General features: G+C 42.3%; 1 protein-coding gene across 4 annotated transcripts in view; it reads left to right on the top strand.

The window, feature by feature from the left end:
• The window catches only part of ULK4 (unc-51 like kinase 4), a 1,163,168-nt gene that overhangs the window by 478,808 nt on the left and 660,098 nt on the right, over positions 1–24,262 (top strand). For all 4 annotated transcript variants that reach the window (XM_075315178.1, XM_075315180.1, XM_075315177.1 and 1 more), the window contains exons 24-25: positions 27–148; positions 11,640–11,696. In XM_075315178.1, the coding sequence (XP_075171293.1) occupies positions 27–148; positions 11,640–11,696 (179 nt within the window). The remainder of the gene's footprint in view (positions 1–26; positions 149–11,639; positions 11,697–24,262) is intronic.

Genomic DNA, 24,262 nt, shown 5'->3' with positions numbered 1-24,262 from the left:
TTTAATCTTCACTCTTTTTCTTACAGGTGATATTCTTAATTCCCTATCAAGTATCTCTGGACGTAAACATCCATCAACCGTTCAGGCTAAGCAGCTGAAAATGTTCCTTCCTAATATGGCAATAATACTGCATCTCGTAACATCTCAGGTTGAGTATTACTTATTGCTTTTAAAGCCTTCATTACATTAGTAATAAAGAAAAGCACAAACCTAAAGGTTAATGCTTTTTATTTTTTATAAATAAGGGTATGAATACATTGTGCACTATATTCATTTCATTACAATGGTATATGTCAAAAGACACTGGTCAGAATGGTTTGGCAGTAGAAAGGGGGTTCATTTTTGGTCTTGGTAATGCATGGAACAGAGAATAAATCTCCAGTTAAATTAATAGTTATGAAATCCACTGAATCAGAGCACAAATATTTCATATATGTTGGCCTTGTTCTTTGACACCACCACTCCAAAATACCACATTTTTTCAATTCATGTTTTTTACATTTTTAAAATGATGAGCATAAAAAGAATAACTAAACACAAGGTTTTTCTGACACTATATAATTTAATTTGATATTTTATAAGAGCGAAGGAAAGAGGTGCAGAGGATAAAAGCAGGAAAATTGGGTTATACAGATTAAATTGAGATGGAGTACATCGGCATCTCTAATCATAAAACTAGTAGGCTATGTTCACACTAGAAAAATAATTTTTCTTAAGAAATTTCTTAAGAAATTTCTTGAAAATGAAGGATTAGCGCACCTACGTTAAAAAACGCACCAATAACGCAGGTGCATTTTGGTGCGGTTTTTTTTTCAGGTTAGTCCCTGCGTTTTTTAATGCTTTTACAGCAATAAATAATCTAGATAATAGATAGATAATGGATAGATAAATAGAAAGATGGATAGATGAATAGATAGATAATGGATAGATAGAAAGAAAGATGGATATATGAATAGATAGATAATAGATGAGAAAGACCTATATAATGTCCCACCTCTCTGCATATTCTAAGCTGGCACCCTTTAGTGACTTCCATGTGGCACCAAAGGGTGCTTAGCCTTATATTTAGCCAAAAAAAAAATAAATAATGTAAAAAAAACGACGTGGGGTCCCCCCTATCTTTTGTAGCCAGCTAGGGTAAAGCAGACGGCTGCAGCCTGCAGACAACAGCTGGCAGCTTCACCTTGGCTGGTAATCCAAAACAAAGGGCACCCCACGCTGTTATTTTAAATTAAATAAATAATTTAAAACAAAAAAGTTAAGGTCCCCCCCAAATTGGATCACCAGCCAAGGTAAAGCGGACAGCTGTGGTCTGGTATTCTCAGATTAGGGAGATCCACTGTTATTGGACACTACCCAGCCTAAAAATAGCAGGCCACAGCCGCCCCAGAAGGGGTGCATCCATTGGATATGCCAATCCTGGCCCTTTGCCCCAACTTATCCCATTGCCCTAGTGCAGTGGCAAACAGGGTAATATATAGGGTTGATGCCAAATTTGTAATGTCACCTGGCATCAAGCCCTGGGGTTAGTGATGTCACGCGTCTATCAGATACCCGAAATCACCAACCCAGTCAGTAATAAAAAAAAAATAGACAACAAAAAAGTTTTATTTGAAAAAACAGTCCCCAAAATATTCCCTCTTTTACCAATTTATTTAAAAGAACAATCAAATCCGGGTCCAGCGTAATCCAATAAGGGGATCCCACGATGATCCATACCATAGTCACTGTCCCAGTCAATGAAGAGCAGAATGTTCCCCATTGGCTGGGAGAGTAGTGCAGTGACCTGAGCTATCATCAATGGGTCAGCCTAGGTCACTGCAGGGGATGACGAGCGCTGCTGTCAGGAGGTTAGATGAGATCATTACCTGCTGTGACGATCTCCTGTTCTCCTGACGTCAGCGCTGTCACTGATTTCTATGCCCGCCGCTTTCTCAGCAGTATTGCGAGAGCCTGTGACGTCACCTCTAGTGACAGTCTCGGGCCGCCCGCGAGACGTGCATTGAAGGCAGTGACAGCGCTGATGTCAGGAGTGCAGGAAATCGTCACAGCAGGTAATGACCTCATCTAACCTCCTGACAGCAGCGCTCGTCATCCCCGCGGCTGCTCGCACTGCAGTGTGAGAAGCTTCTGATACTGCAGTGTGGGCAGACACTGACACACTGCAGTGCGAGCAGCTGCGGGGCTTGAACGGAACACAGACTGCACTGGCACCCGACGAAGGTCACACGGAAGTGCTTCCGTGCGGCTTCCGGGGATTTTGCGGGCCCATTGACTTGTATTGAGTCACGGTCCGTTATCCTGGAACAGAATAGGACATGTTCCATAATAACGGAGCGGACATATGGCATCAGATGTGTTTTTTGTAGGATCAGATGCACATGGAAGTGCTTCTATGTGCCATCCAATGCTACACAAAAGACATTGATAAAATAGTCTTGATGATTACATTACAGTCAATGGAGTGAATAACGCAGTTCGCTGCAGAAAAGAAGTGACATGCACATTCTTTTTCTTAAGAAAATCTACCGAAATAATTTTCTTAAGAAAAAAACGCAGTGTGCGCACAGCTAATTTTTTTTCCATAGGTTTTGCTGGGGAATGTCTGCAGAAAGGTTACAAAAATTTCTCAAGAAATTTATGCATCAAAAACGCGGGTAAAAAACGCAGTGTGTGAACATAGCCTTAAACTATACATAGTTATTCACTAATGAGAGAGAGAAAGACCAAAAAAAACACATTAAGCTGGTAAAAGTATAACAGCAGCCCAGAGAAGACAGTAAGAGCATCCATTTGGGATCAGGCAATACATGTCAAGTTCCTAGAACTCTATCAAATCTATCCATATTATTGATTGTGATGATTGAGCAGTTAGATCCTTCATTTTATTAAGATGAGAATATTTGGACAACTATTCTTCTAGAGTATGAGGGTTATGGTTATTGTTCCTCCAATGATCAATTAGCTGCTGATATTTATTATCAAGGGAAAAACATTTGGTGCATTGTGTGTATTCCAATTTTTTTTCTGAGCTCCCTTTTCCATGTAGAACAATATGATGGGTAATTTTCGAAGGCCTAATTAAGGAGACAATCATACAACCATATAACAAAAATATTGAATGTGAAAGAGGGGACCACGAGAAATACAGCTTTTCATAGTCTGAGAAATATATCCTTCTTTTGATTCTTAAAGGGAACCTGTCAGGTACAATATGCACCCAGAACTATGAGCAGTTCTGGGTGCATATTGCTAATCCCTGCCTAACTGTCCCTGTATACACTAGCATAGATAAATAGATCTTTAGAAAAAGTTTTCATAAAGATCCTTCATTATATGCTAATGAGGCCAGCGACAAGTCGCAAGGGTGTTTGTTCCCTCAGCTAGTCGGCCCCTTAGCTTGTAAGCACGCCCCTTTGGGCATGCTAACATGCTAATGAATGCACAGTGTTAAAGGCATGTCCCACTCACCTTTGCAAGCACCGCGCCGGATGCTGGATTTCTGCTCAGTGCGCATGATCCCCGGACTTTGGGTTATGCGCACTTTAAAGCAGCTGGTGTATGTGTCCTGGCTTCAAACTGGTGTAGTGCACATGACCGAAAGTGGCGGGGACTTCTGATCATGTGCATTGATCCTAAGCCCAGTGTTCTGAGGCGGCGGAACGGACACAGGTATGCGCATCACTGCCGATGATGACGCTGGGCAGTGGGCATTGAATAGCACATGTTAGCTAATAGGGCGGAATGAGCACAGATACTAAAGCCCTTGCGACTAGTTCCTGCGCTCTTTATCATATCATAAAGGATCTTTAGAAATACTTTTTCTACAGATCTCTTTATGTATGCTACCCGATATAGGGACAGTTATGCAGGGATTAGCAATATGCACCCAGAACTGCTCATAGTTCTGGGTGCATATTGCACCTGACTGGTTCACTTTAAGTGAAAAAGGTGCAATTATGTTTAGTCATAATTTTCTCCTGATGGCATAGAGTTCCCCACTTAAGAGGAACCAAGGAAGTGAGTGATAATGCATGTATAAAATGGATGTTTATACGATTACAAACTAGCCCCATTGCAAATGCTGGCTTTTCTGAAATTGGTGCTCATGTACTCAAGGGTTCATTATTTTCATTAACTTTTTGCTTGCATATTTGAATGCCAAAATAATGTATAATGTGCTAATAGACATGTTTGAAAGAGAAGTAATTGACTTGAGGAGACCATGAGAAAGTGGTTAGTGCTTGTGAGCAGATGGCTTACTCTTTTCTTACCTAGAGATCCTTCTAAGAGTGATCGAAAAAGTCCAGTAGTCTATCATGTTCTGCCCCATATTATATTCCTACATACTTGGATGCCTAACTTACCTTTTTGTAAGGGTCTGACCAGCACATACCATCAAAGAGGATGCAATAACAATCTAATTTTAGATAAACTTTGCAGTAGGAACTGCCAAAAAGTAGATGATATAGTAATGGGTCTAGTCTGGAAAAGGTGTGATAGTCTGGAAAGTATATTAATCTTTAATATATTTGCCAAACCATGAAAAATTTTAACCTGCCATGAGTATAAGTCTCTATGGATGTGTGTCAGTAGATACAAAAACAATCCATCCCACTTATTTTAATATATATACAAGTTAATATTAGGAAGCTACATAGTTAATATGGTTGGTGGAGATCCTTGGGGTTGCTTCGTAACAAATATGATTGCATGTTGCCCAGTTCAGCAGCTGTAGAGGTAATTGAGGCTTAGGTTTTGCCTTTTTTATGTGTCCCATCTCATACATGTGGAGTAACTTGGTACATGTCTGTACTCCACCATAGCTGGCCAGGTTTGTCTCTAAAAGATCTTCGTTAAGGGGTACTTTGCACTGTGTGACATCGCTAGCATCGGCTAGCAATGCCGAGTGCGATAGTACCCGCCCCCGTCACACATGCGATATCTTGCGATAGCTGCCGTAGCGAACATTATCGCTACGGCAGCTTCACACGCACTTACCTGCCCTGCGACGTCGCTTGGCCAGCAACCCGCCTTCTTCCTATGGGGGCGAGTCGTGCGGCGTCACAGCGACGTCACACGGCAGGCGGCCAATAGAAGCGGAGGGGCGGAGATGAGCGGGACGTAAACATCCCGCCCACCTCCTTCCTTCCGCATTGCCGGTGGAGGCAGGTAAGGAGACGTTCCTCGCTCCTGCGGCTTCACACACACAGCGATGTGTGCTGCCGCAGGAACGAGGAACAACATCGTATCTCCTATTGGTGTGACATTATTAAAATGACCGACGCTACACAGATCACTGATTTTCGACGCTGTTGCGATCGTTTATCGGCGCATCTAGGCTTTACACGTTACGACATCGTTACCGGCGCTGGATGTGCGTCACTTTCGATTTGACCCCGACGATATCACAGTAGCGATGTTGCAGCGTGCAAAGTACCCCTAAATCTTTAAAAGCAATCTGATACCAAATTTTTGCTACGTAATCTGAGAGTACCATGATGGAGGGGCAGAGACTCTGATTCCAGTGATGTGTCACTTGCAATAACTGTGTTTTTCTGTTTCAATCAGTGGTTTATTAGCAGGAGGGCATCACTTCACGGCAAGCTGCCTCACACCTCCTAGTCCAACCATGCCACCAAGGGCCAATCATGTCCAGCCCTTGTGTATGAAGGAAAGGATTCTGCCTCAGACAGACGCCGGTGATATCGGTTTCCTGTCTTAATCTAGCTCCAGTGAACGTGTCTTGAACACCTGATCCTCCAGTCATGTCGGCCGTGTGCCTGTGACCTGCCAGATATTTCTCCAGTGTGCTCCAGCTTGTTTTTTTTTTCCCCTTGGAGACCTCCAGTGTTGTCTGCTGCAATGTGTCTGCTTTTTGGATGCAATTTTTGCCTTTTTCTAGTCATCCTGATCTTGCCTTTGGAGCCTGGGATAAGTACTTTGTCTTCTTTCCTGTGACTGAATGAGTTTCATGCATTTTTCTCTTGTTTGCAATGTTTATTTGTTTCTGTTTCAATTGTTTTGAAATGCTATGGAAACTTCATTCTCATTGAAAAACGCATAGTGGAGTTTTTTTCTCTCTGTCTGAACATTGTTCTTGGTTTTTTTTCGCTCAAAATATGCGATTATGTTCCATTGTGTTTCCCCTGATGATCTTTATCAAAAGGATATTGCTGAGAATCCAGTGAAGGCTTTTTTCCACCATTTTTGCATATTCACTTTTTGTTGTATTTAGTATTCCACTTCTATGTACTGCTCATTATTTGTCGTATTGGACGTTGAATATTTTTCTGCAGTTGCTACTAAGCGATTTTTGTGACAACCTCTTTTGGATGCTAATCGTGCCCGGTGCCCTGCACCCTGCACGAGTTCCCTGATGTAGTAGGAGGAAGATCATGTGGTCCTAAGGGAAATTAGGTCATCAGGAGTTTGTATATATTAGGCTTTTTGCTGGCAGCACCCAGTGATCTATCCTCTCCTTTGTGTCTTAGTTAGCAGTGCCTCTCTTTGTTCAAGTCTAATCCTAACCAACTGTGTATTGTTTGCTTCTTATATCATCGTAAATATACGTTGGGGGCTTTAACTATCCCTTTGGGGCTGCTCCGAGGCAAGTAAGGATGCCTTTCTTCATCTTTGAGGCTAGCTAGTTTCTTAGGCAGTGACGAGGCATCTAGGTAGAGTAGGCACGCTCCACCGCCATTTCTAGTTGTGTATATATATAGTCAGGAGGTTGCTGCTAGTTAGTTTCCAACCACTCTTGTGCTCTATTTTTGGAGTTTACCTGTTTTTTCCTCCTGGACTATTGGGGTCGTAGTTCATAGTTCCTGGATTGCCTCTATCCCTGGAATGGGAAGGAGTTTACCCTTGAATGGGATATTTACGGGAATATCAGTGGTCTCCTGACCATAATATAGGACGCTGGGAACTGTCAGTCCTTCCTAGCAGTTGGTATCCTCTTACATCCTTTATTAACCTCACCCTGGGGTGGTTTGGATGCAGTTTATAGTTATATCCTATCCTATATATAGTATATCCTTGCTATGGTCTGCAATGGTCGTTTCCTGTTCCTCTAGAGACTTCTGTGGTTGCTGCTACTCAGATAGGTGTTGACTTTTGTGATCTACCTTGGCTCAGGTGATAGTATTCGTGTTTCCCCTGTATTGTTTCCTTGTGTCTTCCTTTAGTGTTAGTGGTTTTGACTAGCGCTCATACTCACCATCGCCTTAGGGCCCTTTTGCTAGGTGAAGACAGAAACCCAGGTATCCAGCTCGGTGACAGGTACGGAGCCTGTATTGGGGCAGTGAGGGCAGTGAGGATGAGCTGCAGGTTGTTGTCACTTGTTAGGGTTCTCCACTTTTCTGCGATACTGCTGAGAACGCGGCGGGCATAGAAGGCAGTGACAGCGCTGATGGCAGGACTGCAGGAGATCATCACAGCAGGTAATGATCTCATCTAACCTCCTGATGGCAGCGCTCGGCATCCCCTGCAGTGACCTGGGCTGACCTATTGATGTTCGCTCAGGTCACTGCACTGCTCTCCCAGCCAATGGGGAACTTTCTGTTCTTCATTGACTGGGACAGTAACTATGGTATGTATCGCCGTGGGACCCCACTTATTGGATTACGCCAGACCCGGATTTGAGTGTTCTTGTCCATAAATTGGTGAAAGAGGGAATGTGGTGAGTGTTTTTTCAAATAAAACTTGTTTTGTTGTCTATTTTTTATTTTTTACTGACTGGGTTGGTGATGTCGGGTATCTGATAGACGCGTGACATCACTAACCCCAGGGCTTGATGCCAGGTGACATTACACATCTGGCATCAACCCCATATATTACCCTGTTTGCCACTGCACCAGGGCAACGGGATGAGTTGGGGCGAAGCGCCAGTATTGGCACATCTAATGGATGCGCTACTTCTGGTGCGGCTGCAGCCTGCTATTTTTAGGCTGGGGAGTGTCCAATAACAGTGGACCTCCCTAGTCTGAGAATACCAGACCACAGCTGTCCGCTTTACCTTGGCTGGTGATCCAATTTGGGGGGGACCCCACGTATTTTGTTTTAAATAATTTATTTAATGTAAAATAACAGCGTGGGGTGCCCTCAGTTTTGGATTACCAGCCAAGGTGAAGCTGCCAGCTGTGGTCTGCAGGCTGCAGCCGTCTGCTTTACCCTAGGTGGCTACAAAAGATGGGGGGACCTCACGTCATTTTTTTTTTAATTATTTATTTTTTTGCTAAATACAAGGCTAGGCACCCTTTAGTGCCACATGAAAGTCACTAAAGGATGCCAGCTTAGAATATGCAGGTGGGTGGGTCATTATATAGGTCTTTCTCATCTATCTATCTATCTATCCATCTTTTCCTCTATCCATTATCTGTCTATCTATCGATTATCTATCTATTATCTATATTATTTATTGCATTTCAGCATAAAAAAACCGCAGGGACCAACCTGCAGCAAAAACGCATGCGGTTTTTGTGCGGTTTTTTACCGCAGGTGCGGTAATCTTCAACTCCCAGAAGTTTCTCAAGAAATTTTCTTGAGAACAATCACTTTTCTAGTGAGCACATAGCCTAAGGCTATGTGCGCACTAGAAATGTGAAGTTTCTCAAGAAAATTTCTTGAGAAACTTCTGCCAGTGAAAGATTTCCGGACCTGCGGAAAAAATCCGCACCAAATCCGCATGCGTTTTTGCCGCGGATTTGCCGCGAATTTGCCGCGGATTTACCGCGGATTTACCGCAGGTTTGTCCCTGCAATAAATAATAAAGATAATCGATAGACAGATAATGGATAGAGGGAAAGATGGATAGATGAATAGATAGATAGATAGAGGGATAGATGGATGAATAGATAGATAGATAGAGGGATAGATAGATAGATGAATAGATAGATAGAGGGATAGATGGATAGATAGATAGATAGATAGATAGATAGATAGAGGGATAGATGGATAGATAGATAGATAGATAGATAGATAGAGGGATAGATAGATAGATAGATAGATAGATAGATAGATAGAGGGATAGATAGATAGATAGAGGGATAGATAGATAGATAGATAGATAGAGGGATAGATAGATAGATAGATAGATAGAGGGATAGATAGATAGATAGATAGATAGATGAGAAAAACCTATATAATGTTCCACCTCCCTGCATTTTCTAAGCTGGCACCCTTTAGTGACTTTCATGTGGCACTTAGGCTACTTTCACACCTCCGGTTTTTGCTATGCGGCACAATCCGGCACTTTGCATGAAAATCGCAACCGGTTTTTTTTGCTGCCGGTTGCGATTTTCCTGCATAGACTTTAATTTGTGCCGCATTGTGCCGCATGGCCTTGCGTTCCGTCCGTTTTTTGCCGCATGCGGCAGATGTAGCCGATGCGGCGGCCGGATGGAACGTTGCCTGGCACGTTTTTTCGTGCGGCAAAAAAAACCGCATCGCGCCGCATTCGGCCGATGCGGCACATTTTTCAATACATGCCTATGGCGGCCGGATGCGGCGCGATGCGGCAATAACCGCATCCGGCCGCCGCATGCGGTTTTTGCCACTGCGCATGCTCAGTAGCATGCCGCAAGCGGCAAAAACCGGACTGGCCGCAAAGGAAAAACCTATGCAAAGGATGCGGTGTTTTCACCGCATCCGTTGCATAGCTTGCACAGCCGGATTGAGCCGCAGAGCTCAAGCCGGATGTGTGAAAGTAGCCTAAAGGGTGCTTAGCCTTGTATTTAGCCATAAAATAAATAAATAATTAAAAAAAATGACGTGAGGTCCCCCCATTTTTTGTAGCCAGCTAGGGTAAAGCGGACGGCTGCAGCCTGCAGACCACCGCTGGCAGCTTCACCTTGGCTGATAATCCAAAACAGTGGGCACCCCACGCTGTTATTTTAAATTATATAAATAATTTAAAACAAAAAACGTGGGGTCCCCCCCATATTGGATCACCAGCCAAGGTAAAGCGGACAGCTGGGGTCTGATATTCTCAGACTAGGGAGGTCCACTGTTATTGGACACTCCCCAGCCTAAAAATAGCAGGCCGCAGCCGCCCCAGAAGTGGCGCATCCATTAGACGTGCCAATCCTGGCGCTTTGCCCCAGCTCATCCCGCGCCCTGGTGCGTTGGCAAACGGGGTAATATATGGGGTTGATGCCAGACGTGTAATGTCACCTGGCATCAAGCCCTGGGGTTGGTGAGGTCAGGCGTCTATCAGATACCCGACATCACCAACCCAGTCAGTAATAATTAAAAAATAAACAACAAAAAAAGTTTTATTTGAAAAAACACTCCCCAAAACATTCCCTCTTTAACCAATTTATTGAAAAGAGCACAATCAATTCCACGTCCGGCGTAATCCAATAAGGGGGGGGGGGGCACGGCGATCCATACCATAGTCGCTGTCCCAGTCAATGAAAAACAGAATGTTCCCCATTGGCTGGGAGAGCAATGCAGTGACCTGAGCTAACATCAATAGGTCAGCTCAGGTCACTGCAGGGGATGACGAGCGCTGCCATCAGGAGCATAGATGAGATCATTACCTTCTGTGATCATCTCCTGTACTGCTGACGTCAGCGCTGTCACTGACTTATCGCGAGAGCCCGTGACGTCACCGCTAGTGACAGTCTCGGGCCGCTCGCGAGTCGGCCCTAGACAGCAGTGACAGCGCTGACGTCAGGAGGCAGGAGATCGTCACAGCAGGTAATGATCTCACCTCCTGACAGCAGCGATCGTCATCCCCGCGGCTCCCAGCACTGCAGGATGTCCGTGTCTGCCTGCGCTGCAGCGTGACAGGCTGCTGACACTGCGGGCAGACACTGACACCCTGCAGTGCAGGCAGCCGCGAGGCCGGAGCAGGACACAGACTGCACAGACAACTGGAGGTCGCACGGAAGTGCTTCTGTGCGGCGTCCAGGGAGTGCGACGTGTGTTTCCTCTGCTCCTCTTCCTGGCATAATGACATCGCTTCCTGCAAAACCGCAGGCAGCGATGGGCATTACCGCAGGTAAATCGCGGCTATTCTGGTGGTATACCGCACATCATTGCTACCTGCGGAATACCCCCGGAATACCCCCGGTACCTGCGGAAATTAATGGACATGCACATTTTCTCAAGAAAGTTTCTCGAGAAAATTTTCTCAAGAAATTTTCTTGAGAAAAATCCGCACAGTGCGCACAGCTATTTTTTTTTCTCATTGAATTTCATGGGAAATGTCTGCACAAAGATTGCAGACATTTCTCAAGAAATTTCCGGGGCAAATCCGCGGGTAAATCCGCGGGAAAAACGGTCTAGTGCGCACATAGCCTAAAGCAGTTTTTGGTGCTCGTCTCATAAAGATTTCCCTGTATAGTTTCTGTGGGTTGTTTTTTTTATTACCAATATACTTATGAAAAGGTAATATGCTAACAAATCCTATACATTTTCAGACCACTCCACCATCTTTCCATCACCTAAAAGAATTATTTCCTGTTAATATTTGTGTGTAAGCTTGTTACATTAAATGTATGTTGAGAAGTCTACTTTTTCTGCACAGATGTTTGTAAGGAATATAACTCTCCAGAGAGTCCGTATATGTTATGATGTTATGCCCTTTTATCACAGGCTAATTCTCAGTTTTGTTATTTTTTTTTTATATCCAGGTATTTCGTTCCCAGGTGATCACTGATGAATTTATTTACAACTATGGCACATTACTAGTAAGTTTAGCTTCTTAAAATGTGACAATGAATATACAATTGTGGATAGATTATATTCCCCCTGGGCTATTTAATGAAGATACAAATACAATTTGCATTTCATATACATTATTCCAGTTTTAATTACATTCCCTGGAGAGGCCAGATTTTATCCACACTAACACTGTTATGTAAGTATTGCAGTTGAATGGACTCTGCTGTTCAGTATTTTTTTCTGTTTTCTTTTTATTTTTTTAGGCACTTATACTTAACACATATATTTTTTACTATTTCTTCCATTTACCATATATATTATATTACATTTATCAAATAGATTAAAAGTTATAAAGGATATTTGAAACAAGTGTTAGGTATCATATTGAACATTGTGGCAGTATGTGTAGGACAGTACGCTAAGTATCACCCTGTTAATTGTCGCCGTTTAGATATAGTCAGGAATTTATCGGTGCCTTCTAACTAGATTTACATGTTTCCATGGGGAGGAATGTCCATATCATTATGACAAGTAGAGTATAGGCAGCTGTAGTGTAATTGCTGCTTATCAATGCCTTAGTTTGGGGAGGAGGCACTTTGCTCTAAAGTCTCTTTAACCCCTTCACGACCAGGCGATTTTTCGCTTTCTGTTTGTTTTAGCCATTCTTCTTCTGAGAGACGTAACTTTTTTATTTTTCAGTCAATATGGTCATGTGAGGGCTAATTTTTTGCATAACGAGCTGTACTTTTAAATGAAACCATGGGTTTTGCCATATAGTGTACTGGAAAACGGCAAAAAAACTCCAAATGCAGAAAAATTGCAAAAAAAGATGCGATAACAATATTGTTTTTGAGATATTTTATTCACAATGTTCATTATATGGTAAAACTGATGTGTGGGTGTGATGCCTCAGGTCAGTGCGAGTTCGTAGACACCAAACATGTATAGGTTTACTTTTATATATGGGGTTAAAAAAAAATCGGAAGTTTGTCCAAAAAAGTGGCGCACGTTTTACGCCATATACCGTGACCCATAGCATTCTCATTTTTCGGGATCTATGGCTCAGTGTCAGCTTATTTTTTGTGTCTCAAACTGACGTTTTTAACTGTACCATTTTTGTGCAGATGCTACGTTTTGATCGCCTGTTATTGCATTTTGCACAAAAGTTGTGGCAACAAAAAAACCGTCATTTTGGCGTTTGGATTTTTTTTGTCGCCACGCTGTTTACTGATTAGATTAATTGATTTTATATTTTGATAGATCAGGCGTTTCTGAACGTGGCGATACCAAATGTGTGTGCATTTTTTAGTTTTTTTAACCCTTTAATTTTCAATGGGGCGAAAGGGGGGTCATTTTAATTTTTAGGTTTTTTCTTTTTTTAAAAATTTTTAAAACTTTTTTTTTTACTTTTTTTTATTTTACTAGTCCCCCTAGGGGGCTATAGCGATCAACAATCCGATCGCTCTGCCCTATCTGCTGATCACAGCTACACAGCTGTAAACAGCAGATACGCTCACTTTCTGATTCGCTCGGCTCCGGGACGAGTGAAACTGAAAATAATTCATGGCTGGCACAGTAGTCATCACATGACCCTGTGCTACCATGACAACTACCGGACCTCACGTGATCCCGTCATCTGACTTCCGGTATCGGGCGGTAAGTAAAAGTTTATCGCGATTATAATGGCTCTGTCACATATTGACAATGCCATTTAAGGGGTTAAACGGCACGAGCAGATAACGATTCTGCTCGTGCCTAGCAGGCACACATCTCCGCTGTGAAAATCAGCTGAGATGTGCGCTGATTGCGGCATGCTGCCGGCGGCAGACCGCGGGCAGTAACATTATGACCGCTAGGACGTAGTATTACTGCTCGTGGTCGTTAAGGGGTTAAAACACTAGAAGTCCCAGGAATTTCGAGCTCCATAGGGTTTCAATGGTAGAAATGTCAAGTGACCCCTCTCTGGGACTTCTAGTGTTAAAGCAGTCATGTTCCTTGACAATTTTGTAATTCTTTTGTGTAGGTCATTTATTGCTAGGGCCAAATAATACATTATCTTGTAGCATCTTCACCTGTCCACATGTTTCATTTTTTTACTTTCATGAGCCACATAACTCTGCTTAAATAGACTGTATTTTCAACCATGTTAAGGAGTTTTTTAAGCTTGAGATAAATTTATGTACTTGCTGCATAGTGGTTGTGAATAGTGATGAGCGAGCATTGAAATACTCAGGCGCTCGGTACTCAGATCAAGCAAATCTGAATGTTTGGGTGCTCATCTCGAGTAACGAGTGTAATGGAGGTCCATGGAAAACTCGACCATTTTTTCGTGCAGACCCTCCCAGGACGTCTGAGGAGCAGTAAAATCGCTGAAATGGATGGAAAAAGTGCTCAAATACAATGGAAACCACATGATGGAGATGCCTGGACGCATCTCTGACTCCCAGGTCGCTGGTGGGAACAATGTTGTCAGAGTATTACTCCACTTTTACGGACTGACAATAAAGCATATGAAACCAAAGATAACATGGATTTTACAGGAAAAAATGTTTGGAAACATTATTTCCTGGATAATGACTATATATGTATATAAGGAAAAATGAAAAGAAAACTTCTCATCCACCTCTTTGGCTATGTTCACACGTAGCGTTATTTTCAATGTCATTGCTTTCAGTGGTGAAAAAAATGCTGAAAGAATTGACATGCTCCATCTTTCAAAAATGCTGCAGTTTTCCATTTCAGTCAGAATAAAAGGAATCATGTGCATGAGATTTATCATATTTTTTTCCCATTTGCAAGGAGTGGGATTCCTGGAGTGGTGAAGCCTATGTATGAAGTGCAAGGCCTTTAAAAATGAGAGTAGGGATTGAAGTACACTTGGAATAGAAGGATGACACAGAATATATTTTTCCCCATTTGTAAGGAGTGGGACTCGTAGACTGGTAAAGTGTATACACTATGTGCAAGGACTTCTAAAAATTAGAAGGAGGCACTCCAATACACCCTGGAACACACAGAGTACGGCCTCAGAACATATTTACATTTAGGTGTGGGACTTCTGTGGCCAATAGCAAGGAGTTTCAGATTTGAGGCCACCACTCAGGGCATGACTGGCACAACAAGAACCTTCAGGCATCCGACTCCGCTTTGGTCCAGCTAAGGCGTACAGCAGTTCCTCTTGTGCCACTTTAGGGCATCAGGCAGCCCTGAGGTTTCAAATAGATTGAAGCAGGGGTTTCCAAACAATTATTTTATCTCCTTTGAGACCTTTGCCAATGAAAATTCATAAACCATGAGGGGGAAACTTCTCAAACGCATCCGAGGAAGGAACACCACAAGTCCTTTGTCCATGTATTCACACAAGAGGTGGACTTGGGCCTTTCTCCTATTGTATGAATGTATTTGTATTTTTTTTCACACAGAGATGAGGCAAATCTGAGCCTCGCAGGCCACAGTCATTACTCCCTCCTTTCTTCAGTTTATTCTGTGGGGTTTTAGTGCCACCGGGGCCATAGTATCTACTCCAGAATCTTGCCCTATACTAATTGCAGGCTAAGAGTGGTATTATTAAAAAATTGAATCTGCTTGAATTAGCCCTGAAAAGGACTGTTGGTTTAGTGTTGCACCAGCACGTACTGTGACAATAGAAGACTCTGTCCCTTCTGCAGCAGAAATGCTCCCTACATTATTTCTGGGTATAGTGCGCTGAGCATGCTGCCACCGGATCTTGTATAGACCCGATGCCACTATGCGGCCAACATGGCTACGGCATTTACCATGATTGGCAGACAATCCCAGCTTGTTTAGTGGCTGAAGAAAGCCGCAAAACATGTGAGACGAGGAAAAACTGGAGCATGGTGCCCCGGTAGTGGGATACTTGATTGAGTATTGAGCGTCTCGAGCACCCCAGTGCTCAATTGATTTCCAGGCAGTGCTGAACATGCTCGCTCATCACTAGTTGGGAGTCTAGTCAGCATATGACTGCCAGTATGATTGGTCTTTCAATTGAGGGGACTCCTAGTAGTGTACATATTGCTTACTGTCAGAATTTGCCAATCTGCAGTTACATAAAGTGACTGCAGACCTTTACGTCAATCCTGAAAAAACCTTTAGCCTATATTTAATCTACTTTGATGACCCTGAGGAATCTCTGTAAATTTTCAAAAATGTAAGGTCCTGCTCCTGTAAGATATGGAACGCTGAACTTTACAGAAATTGATTTGAAAATACACTGATCTGATCTAGACGCCTCTCAGCTGATTAGGATCACAATCTATATCACAGTTGAATGTGTAGGAACAAAAACTCTGTAAAAGCAAAACTGTTCATTTTTTTGCAATGATATCCATTTGCATTCACTACTTTTAGTATCAAATTTATGTATTTTAGAGAAAAAACATTACAGTAAAGGCGGGCAACCCCTTTTAATATTTACTCATAAAAAATGTGAAGATTGAAAGTTTAACATTAGAGAAGAGCGAACCTTCATTCTCGAGGCTCTGGAAATGGCGTGATATTCCCCGTGTTGAGTATCGCACTGTGCTGGTGTATGAGTAATGCACGGTATTGTGCGTGCTGCAGCAAGTGTGTGATTGGATCAAATTTGACTTACATTCTATGTTCTAAGATATATTGTTCACAGAAAAAATGAGGAAAAAAAAAATTACCCACCTGCAGAAGTATTTTGCTGTGAGCTAAATGCAAAACATTTCCGATTTCCGGAGGTGAGTAGGCATTGCTTTTTTTTTTTTTTTTACATTTCTCTGTGAACAAAACATCTAAAAACGCAGAATATAAGTCAAATTTGAGCTGATCACACACTTCTCGCAGCGCGCACAATGCCGCACATCACTCAGACACGAACACAGCACGATACTCACTACTGGGAGTTTGACCTCATTTTCCGAGCCCGAACCCTGAGCCTCGAGAATGAAGGTTCGCTCATCTCTAATTATAATAGGATTGTAATAGGTGAATATCCTGTTCCCCATGCCACAAACCTACTACTTTGCATGTGTAAAAAAAAAAAAAAACAATATAAAAACCCAATAAATCAAGGATCAAATTGTATTTTTTTTATTTACTATTTCATAGTTACTTAGGTTGAAAAAAGACCTAGGTCCATCTAGTTCAACCTTCCTCCACCAATTATACATTTTGTCATTAAGTCGTTTAACCAACAATGTTGTATGTACTGAGGAAACCACCCAGACATTTTTTTAAAGCATGGTATAGTATCAGCCATTACTACCTCTTGTGGTCGGCATTCCACAGTCTGACTGCTCTAACTGTAAAGAACCCTTTCCTATTTAGCTGCCGGAAGCACCTTTCTTCCACTCATAGTGCATGCCCCCTGGTCCTTAGTACTGTCTTTGGCAGGAGAAAGTCCTCTTCCACTCCTTTATATTGACCACGCATGTATATATACATATAAATGAGATCTCCTCTGAGATGTTTTTTTCTAAGCTAAACAAATCCAACTTTTTATACTTAACCTTTTTTTATTATTAAGACCGGCATTGTTCACAGCAGTCTTGATTTTGGGGCATGCTGGAGTTGGACACTCCTGATTCATGAAGAGGTGCCTCCATGCGCTTTACCACAAATCTCACTCTAGTCAGGTACTGGAGTAAGTTTTCTGGTTTAGGAAACACCACAACTTGTCATGCATACAGCAAGACTCTTGCTCCAGCTGCGCCCTGGTTCCGCCCCAGCTTTTCCCTTTTTGACGGACTTGGGTGAAAACCCAGACTTGCACCTTCATTTTGCGACAACTAAAAACTTTTACTCCAGAATTTTTTCATGAAAGCTTTGATGAATCGGGCCCTGTATGTTTTTTTGTTTTCTTACTGTTATTATTGTTTACTCTCAAATTCTTACCATAGTAATATTATTGTGGGAATACCAGAGTGATGACGTCAGGGAATATTGCAGTATGTCTGCTGTCGATAATTAGAATATAGAATTTGTTCAGTAGGGTCTGGTATATGCAGCGTGCAAGAAAATAAACTGACTCTTGTTGATTTAATTTCTATGTATGCACTTTCCACGGGGTATTGATTCCAAGAAAACTGATTAGTTTCATTTAAAATTTAGTAGCCTCAAGTGTAGAATTGGCAGCAAAATCTAGAAGTCTGAAAATATTTGTTTCATAAAGCATATAATATGGTGATAATAAAAAATGCTAAATCCTAAAATATCTTTATTTGATCTAATTAGAATGTTAATATATTATAAGGTGATGTTTTTTGTCTGTGTTTTACGGCTTTAGGATTTATTGCCCGTGATAGTAAAACAACATCCTATTGCGATATGAATTTCAAATCCCTTCAGCAGTATTCTATATAGCTTCAGAGAATACATTACCAAATGGAAATATAATTCCTGCTATTTTCATTTATATTAGATGCTGAGCTTGTATGATTTTTATGAAGATTTTTGTTGAATGTATATTGTGCTCGCAGTTTTCCCAAAAGTCGTGAGTTTAGAATTCCACTGCATATTATCTATTAACAGCTTCTTTCACAGTACAGTATGTTTATAAAAGATAATAAAATGTGCTAACCCAGAAGACTAAAAGTACGAAAATGAAAATATGGAATTTTAATAACGAGAAGATGAAGGCAGCCACAATCTATTGCATAAAAAAAAATCCCAAGTCAACAAAATGTATAAAAAAACCTTTTCCCATCTGGGACATTTGGACAAGATATCTTATAACTCCACAATAGATTATGGAACACTGACCAATCTCAACAACTTGACGTGCCCATATGCCATATATGTGTCAGTTGATCCAAAGTCTTTAACGGGAATTTGTCAGGTACCAAGTGCACCCAAGACCACAAGCAGTTCTGGGTGCATATCCATAATGCCTGCCTAACTGTCCCAGCATAAACCGATCTTTAGAAAAAGTATTTCTAAAGATCGTTTATGAAATGCTAATGAGGGCTGTGACTAGTCGCAAGGGCATTATTTCCCTGACTAGTTGGCCCACTTATCATGCTACCACACCCCTGTGGGCATGATGGTTTACAATACCCAGCGTCATGGCATGTGCATGGCTTTGTACCTGTTAACTTTGAGCTCTTTGATGCCGGATGTATGCACCATTTCTTTTAAGGCTCTTGCTACCCATGATAGGAAGTTGTCTGCACTTCCAGTCATGCGCACTACTCATCTCTGAATTCAGGACAGACACACTAAGCTTCTGAGTAGTGCGTATGAATGGAAATGTGGGCGACTTCAAATCATGGGCAATGAGCCTCTTTGAAGCTTTGAAGCATACACCCGGTGTCAAAGAAGCTGAAAGTTGACGAGTACAAAGCCACAGGCATGCGCCTTTGTATCACAATTCCACGACGCTGGCTGATTTAAAGCATTTTAGCACGCCCACAGGGGCGTGCTAGCATGGTAAATTGTGCCGATTAGCAAGGAAACTAACGCCCCTGTGACTAATCACAGCCCTCGTTAGCATACAATAAACAATCTTTAGAATTACTTTTTCTAAAGTTCTGTTTATGTATGCTAATAAATGCTGTGGCAGTTAGGCAGTGATTATAGAAATGCACCCAGAATTGCTAACAGTTCTGGGTGCACTGGGAACCTAACAGGTTCCCTTTAAAGATATAGCCAAGATTTGCATAACTTCTACAACTACTGTTAAAGGAGTTGTCTAGTGAAAACAAGACATGATAGGTGATAACATGCTGATGTTTTAGTGACCCACCTCTTGAATCTGTAGATTGGGAGAATTTTTTTTATCCCCAACATGGAACTTTTATCCCTTTTGCAAAATAGCATGGCAGGTTTATGACCACAATCCCACCATATATTCTCTACAGGGCTACCAAAAAAGGCTGAGCTAAAGAATTGATTTCTGACGGATCTAATCTATGGAGAACAGATTTGTTTATTGTTTGCTATTTAGCCATCCGTTTTTCCTAAATTTCTTACAAATCCATTATTTTTTTACAGGATCCATTTAAAGTGAAAGATAAATAATAGAGATGGGCGGATCTAGACTGTAAAGGGTGCTTTACACGCTGCAACATCGCTAGCGATAGCACCCGCCCACGTTGCTGTTTTGTCATGGTGGTGATCGCTGCCGTGGCGAACAATATCGCTACGGCAGCGTCAAACGCACATACCTGCTTAGCGACGTCGCTGGAGACACCGAACAATCTCTCCTTTAAAGGGGTGGTTCATTCGGCGTCACAGCGGCGTCACTAAGCGGCCGCCCACCAGAGGAGGGGAGAAGATGAGCGGCCGGAACATGCCGCCCACCTCCTTCCATCCTCATTGCCGGTGGACACAGGTAAGGAGATGTTCGTCGTTCCTGCGGTGTCACACATAGCGATGTGTGATGCCGCAGGAATGATGAACAACCAGCGGCATGCACCACCAACGATATTCTGAAAAGGAGCGACGTGTCAACGATCAACGATTTTTTACGCTTTTGCGATCGTTGATCGTCGCTCCTTTTAGTCACACACAACGATATCACTAACGGCGCCGGATGTGCGTCACGAACACCATGACCCCGACGATATATCGTTAGCGATATCGTTGTGTGGAAAGTACCCTTAAAAGTCTGGACACATGCAGGTTCAAAGGTATCTGAATGTCTTGCCCAGATTCTCAGATAATTCCGGGTATTGATCCGAATCCAACACTCGGGTAATACAAAAAAAATAAAAAATAAAGAAAACCAAAAAAGGCAAGCACGCTGTACTTATAGAGTCTCCAGTGCAGCTGTAACTGCTCCCAGGTCCACTCATTCTACTTCCGGGGCCTCTCATTATCCTTCATACTTATGCACTGCTTTCTTTGCCAACTGACATTTGTGATTGGTTGCAGTCAGACGCACCCCCTGAGTGACAACGTGTCTGACTCTTCCTATCTGCAGGTGTATATTGTAAAGTAAAAATAAATGGACACAAAGGTTGGGGGGGGCCCTATATTATTATACCTAGCACAGATAAAGTATACGGTAACAGGCTGCAGCACCCAGCCATGCGCTTATCTTGGCCGTGTGTCAAAATAAGAGGAACCACATGCAGTTTTTTTTTTTTTTTTTTTATTTAAATTATTTAAATAAATATTTTTTAAAAAAAGGCATTCGATCCCCCCAATTTTGATACTCTGTCAAGATACAGCCCAACAGGGCTGGCATTCTCAGGCTGGGGAGCCCCATGCTTATTGGGCCCCCACAGGTTTAAATTGCAGCCTGCAGCTGCCCAAGATTGCCGCATCTATTAACCTGGCTCATCCCAACTGCTCTGGTGCCATGGCAATTGGGGTAATAAGGGGTTAATCACAGTTGCCACTAAGTCCTACATTAGTAATGGGAGAAGACTTATGAGAACCCCATTACTAATCTGTGAGGAAGAAGAAATAAACACAAACACCGGAAAAAAAATGACAAAATAGACAAAAAGCACCCTCTTTCACCAATTTATTAACCTCCAAAACACCCAGGTCCGACATAATCCACACGAGGTCACACGATGATTCCAGCACAGCTTTATCTGAAGTCCACGCTATCATGGAACATGATCACGCAATGCAAACATCAGAGACTGAGCAGCAATCAGCGGTGACGTCACTTAGGTAAGTTGTGAGTACAGCTGGCGGTTCCCACGGCCCTCCATCTGTGACCACATGTACCCTGGGTCAAGTTATCTGCGGACACAGGTGGAGGGCCATGGTAATTTCCATCTGTGCCCCAACTTACCTGACTGATGTCACCGCTGATCGCAACTCAATCTTTGCCTGAAGTCCACAGCAGGTGGTCATGTTCCATGTTCGTATGCTGTGACTTCAGATGTAGCAAAGCTGGAATCGTCATAGGACCTGGTGTGGATTATGTCGTACCTTCAGGGGTGTTTCAGGGTCAATAAAGTGGTGAAAGAGGGTGTTTTTTTACATTGTATTTAAAATAAAGGATTTTTTGGTGTTTATGTTTATTTACTTTCACTTACAGAGTAGTAATGGGGGTATCTCATTGACACCTCCCATTACTAATGTAAAGCTGTGAGCTGCGATTAACCAATTATTACACCAATTGCCACTTCACCAGGGCAAACGGGAAGAGCCGGGCAAAGTTGTGGGATAATGGTATCTAATGGATGCAACAATTTTGGGTGGCTGAAGGCTGGGGGGGGGGCTATAACCATGGGTCTCCCCAGCCTGAGAATACCAGCCCCCAGCTGTCAGGCTTTTCCTTGGCTAGGTATATCAAAATTGGGGACAACCGCATGCCATTTTTTAAAGATTATTGAAATAATTTGAACCTGCGCAGATCCAGGCTTTTACAAATTGGGTCCACCTATCACTAGTTACAACTTGTAAATAGACAGTTTAATAGTTTTTTTAAATCACTTATTTTTTTACATTTTTTTAGGCAAGGACTAGGTGGTGTTTTTTGTCATCAAAATTGTAGACCTAAGTAATGTTTAAAAGCTGTATAATACTATAATATAGTATTTTGTAAATGTATAATGCTTTAATACAGTATATTTTCTTAAGAATCACACCTAATGAGCTCAATTTTCTCTGCTCTGTGCCACCACAAACATTCACATTTGTCCTTGTTTTTAAGCTGGAATTTGTAAGTAGCTGCAGACTGATCAAGGTAAGTTCTGTATCGAGCTGCAGAGGCAGAGAGATCCGCTGCTTCCAGCAATTTAATATTTGACAATACTTTCCCAGCCTGTATAAGAAAAACAGCGTTTGCAGTCCTCAAGCTAGATAAATCTATTAGTCTCCGATCTTAAAGCACAGGCACCAGTAGTGCTTTTCTCCCAGTTCCAGGTTGTATTATATAAATCATATCCTGTGGGTTATCTCAAACCAATCTCACAGGAGTAAAATGATTCAAGTCAGAAGAACAATATGAACCATGGGACACCAAACATGTTTTAAATAGTAATTACTTGCCAGAGACCATTAACAGAATCCTTTTTTAAGTGAAATATAGCTTGTCTCGAAATCCCAATGGGAAGTTATTAGAGATTGGAGTGGAAGATAATATAATCAGAAATCCCTTTCTCAGCTGTACTCTAGGGAACTTCATTGGACACAGTTCTTGTGAGATTGTTATAACTTCTACTGTTGTATCTACGTGATACAGTATATGGTTATTTCTATACTCCGAGCTCTTGAGTTGAAGGACAGCATTCCACCATGTTCCACTTAATTCTGCTCTCTGTTAGTCTGTATTATATGTTTAATATCAATCCTAAAGGCAATTATAGGGCAGACTTATCTGTACTGCCTCGAATACCTGCAGAAATGACTTAAATTCAATGGTACCTACAAATGAAGGCAGCAGACTGGTTTGCGTCTCCCTGTGTTCTGCAGTCTCGTGTCACAAATAACGGCTTTATTAGAAATCACAGAAAATCTGTTGTCAGGCTACTGTATGCGCTGGAGTATGTACATTAATTATGGAGAGCCTAGTGTAAATTAGAGAGAAAGATGACAGGTTTCATAGGTCCCTGTTGGTTTAGCTGACAGATTTTCATATTTTTAAAGATAACCAAAAGAGACATATCACAAAAGAGTAATTTGTTAAAAACACAGCTTCTTTTTATTGTAAATAGCAAAAAGTGTAATCCTATGGATTTCTTTTGTCGTTGAAGACCAGGAAGGTAAAATATATACTCTGTAGACTTGATTTTTTTTCTGCTATGTCAATAATTTATTTCTCACTGTTCACATTGTTTAACTGAGGTGGGGTAGATACAGACTTGAACATGGTTTATCTACTCAACGATAGCTCTTCCTAAGTTGCTGCCAAATAGTTACTGGCATTTTAGGAAATTCTTCTGACTATTGATCGTTCTGAATTCTAAGGGGTACTTTGCACGCTGCGACATCGCTAACATCGGCTAGCGATGCCGAGCGCGATAGTATCCACCCCCGTCGCAGATGCGATATCTTGTGATAGCTGCCGTAGCGAACATTATCGCTACAGCAGCTTCACACGCACTTACCTGCCCTGCGACGTCGCTCTGGCCAGCGACCCGCCTCCTTCCTAAGGGGGCGAGTCGTGCGGCGTCATACGGCAGGCGGCCAATAGAAGCGGAGGGGTGGAGATGAGCAGGACGTAAACATCCCGCCCACCTCCTTCCTTCCGCATAGCCGGTGGAGGCAGGTAAGGAGATGTTCCTCGCTCCTGCGGCTTCACACACAGCGATGTGTGCTGCCGCAGGAACGAGGAACAACATCGTATATCCTATTGGTGCGACATTATGAAAATGACCGACGCTACACAGATCACCGATTTTCGACGCTTTTGCGATCGTTTATCGGCGCATCTAGGCTTTACACGTTGCAACGTCGTTACCGGCGCCGGATGTGCGTCACTTTCGATTTGACCCCGACAATATTGCAGTAGCGATGTCACAGCGTGCAAAGTCCCCCTCACAGTCTTTGTGCAGACCCAAATTTCAGGGTAATTTATAGTGACTGCATGAGATAAGAGAATGAGCTACATAGAAATTAGGGAAAAATCACTTTAGGGCAGCAGTTTTATACTAGTAGTGTTGAGGGACTATCTTGAGGTCCATCTTTTTTTTTGTATCCC

This window comes from Anomaloglossus baeobatrachus, chromosome 6, assembly GCF_048569485.1.
Source record: "Anomaloglossus baeobatrachus isolate aAnoBae1 chromosome 6, aAnoBae1.hap1, whole genome shotgun sequence".
NCBI classification, from domain to species: domain Eukaryota; kingdom Metazoa; phylum Chordata; class Amphibia; order Anura; family Aromobatidae; genus Anomaloglossus; species Anomaloglossus baeobatrachus.
Note: the sequence above shows the minus strand (reverse complement) of the source record. Positions and strands in the feature narration are given on the sequence as shown.